General features: G+C 37.2%; 1 protein-coding gene across 1 annotated transcript; it reads left to right on the top strand.

Annotated features, from left to right (window-relative positions):
* The first annotated feature begins 626 nt into the window (after positions 1-626).
* LOC116713938 (cationic amino acid transporter 2) lies at positions 627-8,438 on the top strand. Its single transcript, XM_032554217.1, has 12 exons — positions 627-989; positions 1,316-1,693; positions 2,204-2,359; positions 2,434-2,599; positions 4,357-4,493; positions 4,890-5,112; positions 6,085-6,221; positions 6,317-6,419; positions 6,826-6,959; positions 7,043-7,209; positions 7,566-7,674; positions 7,772-8,438. Exons 2-12 carry the CDS (start codon positions 1,324-1,326, stop codon positions 7,927-7,929), a joined length of 1,860 nt encoding a protein of 619 aa, XP_032410108.1. The 5' UTR covers positions 627-989; positions 1,316-1,323; the 3' UTR covers positions 7,930-8,438.
* Positions 8,439-10,376: the final 1,938 nt, after the last annotated feature.

The raw sequence follows: 10,376 nt of genomic DNA, 5'->3' as shown, positions 1-10,376 counted from the left end.
CTATGAAAGCTGCTTTGTCCTCCACTAAAAGAAAAAAAAAGAAAACAGGGAACTTTGAGGGGCTGAAAGCCTGGCCTGCTCAGTTTCTTTAAGTTACTGATGAAAGCCCGGATCTTGAGAGGCACTGAGCAAACATGTCCAGGAGATACAATGCAGATTTGCAAACCTAATCAAAAACAGGCAAATGCTGGGAATCTGCCGTCCCTTTGGAGGTTTCTTGTTCTTTTCCAGGGAGACAAAGTCTTACAGATATGTGGACCTTGAAGTACTGAATTATCTGGCAGGCATTATCATCAGAAGTTTATCAAAGTTACGAATCTTAACAACAGCACAACTGTAAATGTCCACCAGGAAACAGGGAAAAATTGTCACCCTTTTCTGCTTCTCTTCCTATGAATAAAGTTGTTATTCTCTGTCAGTAATTTGATCTAATTTAAACTCTGATTCTGACATATTTCTGATCTGACATATTTATCAGATTCCTGCTTACTTTTCAAACACGGTAACACTCAAGTTATTTTTTACTCCAAGTCTAACAAAAATCAAATGAAAAGATATGCATTCGACCTCTTCTGACCTCTGTTTGCCTTTGATTTCTTGTTTTTCTTCATTTGTTTTCAGAATTGATTGATTAGGACCTGAAACAGTGACCTGAACAGCTACTCTATCTCTGATGGGATAATTGCATGAGTGGGTTGAGACCACTTTGTAAGACCACTGCATTTTTTAACATTTTTTTATTTTATTTTTTTAGAAAAGCTACTCAACAAAGTAATAGTGCTTATAACCAATGACTGATTAAAGGGCAATCGATAAACAGGGCGTAGTTTTCTGTCCTGTGGACTGCAAAGGAAATTCCAGGCATCAGCACTATCATATCTTGGGGAGATAAAGGAGGTCACATATTAAAAGAAACATATAGTTTTAAGGGGATGACAGATCCTGTTGTGTCCTCTCAACACACCTGTGAGGCAGAGACCTACAAAGACGTGAGTTTTCAGTTTTCTACATCTCATTCTCTGACATTCTTTAGTGATGTTCTCAGAAAACTAGATTTTTACTTGCTTTCTTCTGTAGATTAATTCCACATTTTTCCAATGAAAACGGGACACAAAAGGGAACTCAGTGATGTTTCTTGATAGGGAGAGCTGACCTGGCAATCATTTACTGACACATCCTCTGATCTGCCCTTCCTGTCCTTTTCCTCTCTCCTCGATCTTTCACAAATTTGCTCTGCCCGTCTTCACAACATCAACCTGCTCTCCCGCCTGTGGGTTCTTATATAATCCCCTCACTATTCTGATCCGAACCCCAGGCAGAAGCATGCCGTGCGGTGTGGTCAAGTCCTTTCTGGTGAGTCTCTCTCGCAGGAAGCCCATCGAGCCCGATGGGGAAGAGTCCACTTTTAACCGATGCCTTACCACCCTGGACCTGATCGCCCTGGGCGTGGGGAGCACCCTGGGAGCCGGGGTCTATGTGCTCTCCGGAGAGGTGGCCAGAGACACGGCAGGACCCAGCATTATCATTTCCTTCTTCATCGCTGCCTTGGCGTCTATATTTGCCGGACTTTGCTACGCGGAGTTTGGATCCAGGGTTCCCAAAACGGGCTCGGCTTACCTTTACAGCTATGTGACTGTTGGTGAGCTGCTGGCTTTTATCACTGGCTGGAATCTGCTGCTCTCCTATGTCATAGGCAAGTATCACATTCTTTACTGAAGTTTTTTTTATTATTATTATTAAGTAAAAATAACTTTATTAAAGTTCATTTAGAAGATAAAATGTTCTTTCTATATTCATTTGTCCAAAATTAATGTTGGTTATTCTTTTTGCCTGTGCTGGTAGAATATATTTATTTTTCTTGCTGACTCTTGACCTGTTAATTTCCATCAATACTAGCTTTTTAATTTCAAAAACAGATTATCATTATTTTGACGTACTCTCTAAGGACATGTAAATGAACCCATAAATGATAAAGGAAGGATCTCTGTGATGTTTTTCTTTGATCTTTTACTCCTGAAAAGCAAATTCTCATAAGCTTTTCTTGCGGGAAAAAACATATCTATTTATTTTTTCCCACTTGATTAAGCAGAAGTGCTTTAATGATCACCACGGGAAGGAAATGTTTCCTTCCAAATTTTCTGTTTATGACTGCACTAAAATGGTGACTCAGAATGATCATTTTATGGCCCTTTTTTCTGCTCAGGAACATCAAGCGTTGCTCTGGCATGGAGTGGGACGTTCGATGACCTGATTGGGGGGGTCATATCCAAGTACTTCGAGGAAAATGCCTCCATGGGCCTTCCTGGATTGGCTCCTTACCCAGATGTCTTTGCAGCTGGTCTCATCTTGCTGCTCTCAGGTACAAACCGATGCATCCTCGAGTAACACGAGAAAACTGCACGTCAATTTAAAATAAATCTGCTTTTCGTGAAGGCATATTGGCGTTTGGGGTGAAAGAGTCAACGATGATCAACAAGATCTTCACAGCAATCAACATCTTAGTGCTGCTGTTTGTTATCATCTCTGGGTTTATCAAAGGGAACCTCGCCAACTGGCAGATCAGCGAAGAGGCGCTGATAAACGCCACAGCACAATTCAAGTAAGAGCGAACCCAACTTGTGTGTTTTTTTACTGACTAATTCCTGGGTCAGTTGGGTCCGATCATCCTTTACTTAACACATTAGTGTTGGGTCATGGTTTCTGGGTAAAGTTTCAACCCAAGTGACTCATGTCTGAAGCCACAAAAGAGGTAGTTTTAGAGGCTAAAAAGAATAATCTATAATCTGGATTACTAAACAAGTAATCTTGTGATTAAAATTGATAGTTTATTATTATTATTATTATTATTATTATTATTATTATTATTATTATTATTATTATTTTACACTTGTGCTCCTCAAATTAAAACAACAACACACAAGCTTGGAGTCAAAGTTACTTACTTAACCAATTTGTACCCCCAAGTTGCAACCATACCTAGCCATTTTGTCCTTGCTTATATAAATGTCATATATGTAAACAAGATGTTTAAAAACCATATACTTAAACCAAGGTGTTTACATTTTGATGAACTATAAGGACACGTGGTCAAATTTGTCAAATGATTGATGTCTGACAGGCCAGTTGTCCAATCAATTATCGTTTTATAGCTGTGACCCCTTATAGAACAAAAATAACTCCAACCGCAAACTGCCACCAGCATTTATTCATATGACAATATTTATAATAACTTTAAGTCGTCTGTTGCAAAAGAAGATACAAAATGTCCAGCTTGGCAGGTAAAAGGTTACCCAGGGTTAGAACAAAGATTTCACCACTTCATACCTGGAAAGGTTGGGCAAAAGACATCAAAACTGCGAAAGAGCTAAAGGAATAGCAACCAATAATGTATAATAATAACCCTAATAAGTCTCTGTGTATATTGATTTTATGAGCAATTATTTGGACAAAGTGTGAATGTTAAATAGTATGTTTGAGTTAAGATGCTAAAAGGCTAATGTTCTCTTCAATAAACAAACATGATTTCATTGAAATTATTCTAAAGCATAAGTTGCCATATTAACATTTCTCATATCCTTCTGTGGAATCCAATAAGGTTAGTATGTAGTTTAAAGTGGCTGCCTGTAAAGAAAGATGAATCCACTTCTAGTCTTTACTCTGTACAACAAACTGGTTCAACGTTTGACCCAATATTTGGTCCAAACCACAAAACTTCTTTCCAAATAGCCATCAGTTTTTGAATGTATATGTAGGACTGTGCAAAAGTTTCAAAACCAACATTTTTCTTAAATCTAATATTTTCATAAGCTCCTGGTGAATAGTTAGGCTTCCCTAAATGTTATTTCACCAGTTTAGTTTTGGACTATTGCAGCCTATTCCACTCATTTTCTGTCCTGTAATTTTAGCTGACCATGACAACATAAGGTTTGCGCTTAGAAAAATTTGAAAAAATATATCCAAATCTTATCTAAAATTGTCTTTTTGCTAAACTGCGTTTCCCTTTAAGTTTAGTCACAATTTCATTCTTAGATCATTTACAATTCTGAGTTGAAGAAGCAAAACGTAAAAAGAAAAACAAACAAACAAACAAAACAAATGACTGTCTGAAATAATCAGATAATCAAATACTGGACTGAAAATGGGTTGAAAATATCCACGGCCAAAAAAAATATATATTAATAACAATAATAAAGACTGAAGAAACATTGAACTAAAACACTTTCAACAATTCTACGTATGGCCTGCTTCTTGGATTCCAATTGTAAAGAAATAAGTGACAGAGTTGTAAGTACATCAGTATTACCTTCATGCTTATCCGACTAAGTAAACATAAAATCATGCCCTGTCTTCATGCAGCAACCTGAGCGACACCCTCAATATAACGAGCAAATACGGAGTGGGGGGATTTTTTCCTTATGGCTTCAGCGGCACATTGGCAGGAGCTGCAACATGTTTCTATGCTTTCGTTGGATTTGACTGCATCGCTACAACAGGTAAAAGGAGCGTTCTTCCTCTTATGACCAAATCATCTGAACATTTGATAGCTAAGATACGAGTAAAATACAGATAATTATATTTTTAACGCAATAAAGCAAAGTATTGCAGCTACCATTAGCTCTGGTGATGCCTTTTGAATGATGTTATAAAGTTTTACAAACAAGGCAATAAAGAATATCAGCAAAACTATTTTCTGAAACTGTGATAAGACACTTTAGTAGACCTGCATGATCATACAGTGAATTTACAACCTATTAAGCTATAAAGCACTTTAAATTGCACTGCAGTTACCTGGTTTACAAAAGATATCTCCCAGAAAGGATTTGCAGCAGTGGAGCTTCTGTATCTCTCAAAGATTGCATCACAAAGCACATCTCTTCTTCCTTTTTCAGGTGAGGAGGTGAAAAACCCTCAGAAATCTGTCCCTGTGGGCATTGTGGCTTCACTCCTGATATGCTTCCTGGCCTACTTTGCGGTGTCTGCTGCCCTCACCTTGATGATGCCCTACTACATGCTCAATGAGAAGAGCCCTCTGCCAGTGGCCTTCGAATACGTTGGCTGGGGACCCGCCAAATACGCCGTGGCTGTGGGATCGTTGTGTGCCCTGTCCACCAGGTCTGAATCCTCACAGAACAATACAGTTGTGGTCATGTCTTGTCAGTAATAAAGCTAGAGAGCAGGCAGCGTCCATGGATTACGCAGTAAAAAAAAAAAAAAAAATTCTGAATTTACTCTGCAAAGCTTTGGTGGAAATAATAAAGATATGTTATCCCCGATTGGCCAAGCCTTGCCCAGCAAAATTTCAACTGGAGTTTAAAAGTACCGCTTTGTTCTGGACGTGTTTGCAGGCTTCAGTCCACAGCTAATGTCGCATTTGATGTGCCTCAGTAGCCCTGACTCTGCCCTGAAGACGACATCCAGCTGAGTTCAGCATGTTGAAAAAACCTGTGGAGTTTTCACATTTTTTTGTGATTAGTGACCAAGTTAACTACAGTACGCAAGAAGAGCTGATAACAATGTGTTTCTCACCCATTTTATACAATCACTAAAGGACAAATACAAAACGGTGAAGTACTGTGTCTGTCCCAATGTTATAAAAAAATAATCATCAGTGTAAATAATTCCTGCAAGTTTCATGATGTTTCATGTGTAAACATTGTGGTACATGAACTTGGAGTTGGTGTCAGACTTAGGAGGACATTCTCAGACCCAATAATTTGATTTCCAAAGATGGGCTGAATGCATTATTTGTTTTGGTAATCCAGGCGCAAATAATATGCATTCATGAGGCTGAAAAAAATCGAGACCCAAGTTTGTGTTAACAATCAATTCAAATGTTATGTTTTCTTGACAACCATTGAAAGTCATGAAAGAAGATGCTAAAGACACGGTGGAAACATAGTGAGCGCTGAAACAATGGCCACCGCTCATATCAGTTTGCTCAGGGGTCAAGAAAAAGAATGCTGACCGAGTAACTTTTATTTAAATCAAGTGAAGTCAATGGCAACAATCAGTCTTTCTGTTTGTGAGGCCCAAACAACCATAATGGTGTTGTTGTTTGACCCTGATTGCACTTTTTTTCTGCAGCCTGCTGGGCTCCATGTTCCCGATGCCTCGGGTTCTCTTCGCCATGGCAAGAGACGGGCTGCTTTTCCAGCCTTTGACCAAAGTCACTGCCAAAGGCAGTCCCGCTATAGCCACCATATCGTCCGGAGTTGTGGCAGGTACAGAAATTCAGGCTGTTTTAAAAAGTTTGCACTGGCGTTTATGACTTGAACTCAAAGTGATATTATGTATCTCTTTACGTTTATATATTCAGCCATTATGGGTCTCCTGTTTGACCTGGAAGCCCTGGTGGAAATGATGTCCATTGGTACTCTGTTTGCCTACACACTTGTAGCAATATGCATCCTGATGCTGAGGTACAGTTGTGAAATTTCTTTTTCTGAATGTTTGACCTACAGATCCCAAATTGAGCTGATTCTGCTTCTGCTTTAAAAACAATCATAAAAGACTACTAGTACCGTAGTCATACATTATATATATATATATATATATACTGTATTTGGAAAAAAGATGGTGTGGCACCATGTGTGTGAATTAGTTTGAACATCTTATACTAAAAAAAACTGTTTCTGTGTGCTTTCTTTAGAAAATGCAAATCATAACCCTAATTTTCCAAAAGTTAGTTTAGATTAAGTAAATAATCTTCTGATTCAGCTCACCAGAGATTTTCTCTCCATATCTCTGCTTCTTAAACTTATAAATCTCAGTTCCTAAAATCAAAATGAAAACACACAACACACGTGTCCTTTTTGTGTACATAAGGTACCAGGCTGCCCCATCTGAAGACGCGGACCTGCAGGTCAAAGAACCAAAGCCCAAGTTTCACTTCCTGAAGCCTCCCTCATCTCCCAACTCTGTCACAGCACGAAGAGTCACAATCCTAACTATAAGTTCTGGTAAGAGATGCCAGCGTTTTTAGTGGAAACATTCCCTTTCTGGCTCATGGTTTGATCGTTGCTCTTTATTTGTCTCTGTGCAGTTGTATGTGTGGTTGCACTGTGCGTCACCTTGACTCAAGCCATAGACGCTCTGGTAAACGTAGAGGCATGGAGCGTGGTGCTTGTTTGCATCTTTTCCTTCCTCCTGCTTCTCATTTTAATCTTCATCTGGATTCAACCACAGAATCCCACAAAGGCAACTTTTATGGTAAGGGTAGCTAAAGTCCAGTTGGTGTGGGATGGTTGCAGCTTTCATCATACTGCTTCAAAGTTAATGGTTAAGACATAGTGACTGGAAGGTTGTCTTTTATTTGCATAGCTCAGTCTGTTGGAACTACTTTACCAAAGAAGAGCGAACCAGAATTTCTCCAACTCAGTCAAAAAGACTCATTGCCAGTTCCAGCAAACGTTTTGATTTTCTGTTTTAAACAAAGGAAATTGGAAAATGCGTACTCTGTTATAATACCTGGAGAATCATACAAAGGCCCATGCCTAAATTGAAGTTCACTTTGTAAAGAACATCATTTAAAAAAAAAACCCTTCTAACTCAGATTTTCATCTTAGGTGCCATTTCTGCCAGCTCTACCTCTACTGAGCACGCTCATCAATGTCTACCTGATGGTGCAGTTAGGCTCAGCCACATGGCTGCGATATGCTATCTGGATGTTAGTGGGTAAGATTTAGTCACTCTTCTGCTTCTTCAGTCATTTAAAAACTCTATCATCCCTGCTGCCCTTCAACAACCATGCGCCTGATTCCCCTCTCTGCAGGGTTAGTTATCTATTTTGGCTACGGAGTCCGCAACAGCGTTCAGAGGAAGCGACTCAGGACCAACAGGACCGACAGGACCGACAGAACCGACAGAACCGACATCGAAACAGTCAGCAGCAAAACAGACACGGACATAATTAAAGAGGAGAAGTTTTGAGCAAAAATGGGGGTAAAGACACTGAGATGTTACGTAGAGTCACTACGTAATAACTGTGTAACTAAATTCTACATGCACCGATTAGTATCTACTTTTGTGGGTTTTATTGACCAAAAGTGCCAGTAAGCAGGTTTGCTGAACATTTGGAAAGAAATGTCCAAGTAGGGGAGCATTTTTTTTTTCCTTATCTGAAACTGAGTTACATCTTCCCAGTCAGATATTTGTACTGTGTAACACATCACCGCATAATCAGCATGTTTAGGTTCAGAGAAATTTACTGCATTTACTAAAAGGCCTTGGAGAGAAACAAATATTTTTAAGTAAATTAAATTATTTAACATATTTGTGTATTTATGTTGCCTCTCGCACTATTGTTAAAAAATGAAAAAGACTAATAAACAAAACAATTAATATTTTGTAGACATGTAACATTTTGATACATTAAATTGGAGAATATTGTATTTGCCCTTAAAATTGTTGCCATTTTGTAATAGTAATAATGATTTTAAACTGCATCATTTTGTTTGCTTTTTCGTTCTTTTTTTTTTTTTTTTTTTTTTTTTTTTTGCTTCTAGGCACAAGCAGATGTACTATATACAAAATGCCATTTTGCGTAACATCATATTTGGTTCGTCCTTTTTATGTTGTTTAAACATAACTTTGCTAAAAATTGCATTGCATTTTTACATGTAAATATGAACATTTTGCATATTTGCTCAAATTCTGTAAATGTATTCCTTAATTTAAAAAGGAAAAAAAAGAAAACATTTAATTGTAACCTGGAGTTACTTTTGTCGCAGGTTGACTGGAAGTGAAATAAAACAATAAATATCACTACCATTCTTCCAGAAATGTCTCTTCAGCCACAGGAAACAGGGAACAAAAGAACCTTTCAGAACAGCTTTTCTTTTTGCTGCTCAAGATCCCAGCTTAGTTGTCACCTCAAGGAAACATATAAAATCCTCACTCAGCACACAGTATGCTTTGAATTTGTTGCGATTTCCAAGTGTCGAAGAGTTTTGCAACAAAGATAATCATATTACAAATTACCGTATATGCAATGATAAACTGGATTTTTTATGACCTTCCCGCTGGCAGAACCGTAAAAATAAAAAGAGAACAATGAAGTCATTATAGCACCAGAGCCACATATACCACTTTTTTTTAAAATAATTTTAGTTTAGTTTTTTGTTCTAAAGGAAGCAATTTTCACACCTACACTTTAGCTAAACATGCATAATATGTTGGAAATCCCAGTAAAGTTAGCTGAGAGTTTTAGTTTGGAGAAGTTGAGATTTTGTTACATCAGTTTTTATGTGGAAAAACAAGCATTTCTTAACATAACATTACGACTAACAAATAACAGTGGATTTATCCATTCCTGTATAGATAAACAATGAATATTTTTCAATCTATATAAGAAATGGGTAGTGCCATTTATTTATTTTTTGGTAATAATTTTGTGTTGCTGTGCAAATTGAAGTTCAGGAAAACAAAATGGGACTACAATACTACAGGAAAGGAGGAAATGTTTCCCCATCTGTAAGAATGACAATAAGGATACTTTCTATAACTTATAACTTATTTCTATAACTGTTTTCTTAGTTGTCGAAGGTTCCTGAGAAGCATGTGTGTAAATCCACCCGCTTTGGATGATTGATAATCGCCATTCTATGGGATGATAACATCCGAAGCGGGTGGTAAATCAATGGATAAGATTTTGAAGAAAAATTAATTACTTAGTGACCATCAATATGGCTTAAGAAAATCTACCAAGTTCTTGACACATGATCAAATTTGTAGAAAATATAGTAATAGCTTCTGTTGAAAAACTTTTAAAGGCAACTGGAGATTTAAAAATAATTTTTTAAATGTTGCTATTATGGAGTAAGAGGTGTTTTAAACCACTGTCCGAGAGGCTGTTTGTGGGGGGAAAAGGGCCATCAGACGACTCAAGTGTGGATTTGATCAGGTTGAATTTGCTAAAAAAAAAAAAAAAAAAAGACAAAAAAATTGTTTGATGTTAACACATTATTGACTATTGAAGTTCAAACTAACATTTTAATCTTTCAATTTAACTCTGAAGTTAAACTGTGTTGAACTCAGAAGCAATTTTTTTAAAAGAAAATATATCGGTCAGATCGTAAAACTCTGTTTGAAACCACATTTTATGTAATATTAATAATAAATACAGTATAAACAGTAATGAATCCAATGATTAAATGTCCAAAAAACATATTTTTGAATAACATATAATGTTATAAGAACTTTACAATTAATCTGTGTAAATCCCAAACCTCATTGTAACTCCCATATTACAAAAAAATTAATAAAGCACCAATAATCATATGTTTAAAAATTGCAAATTATTTTTTTTACTGTGCATTCCCTGAAACAGGATGGCTGCCATTAAAGAAGTTGATTTGTTTTTAATAGATCTCAGAACC

The sequence above is a fragment of the Xiphophorus hellerii genome, chromosome 23 (genome assembly GCF_003331165.1).
Source record: "Xiphophorus hellerii strain 12219 chromosome 23, Xiphophorus_hellerii-4.1, whole genome shotgun sequence".
In the NCBI taxonomy this organism is placed as follows: Eukaryota; Metazoa; Chordata; class Actinopteri; order Cyprinodontiformes; family Poeciliidae; genus Xiphophorus; species Xiphophorus hellerii.
The sequence above is the reverse complement of the archived record's forward strand: the minus strand, read 5'-3'. Positions and strand labels throughout refer to the sequence as shown.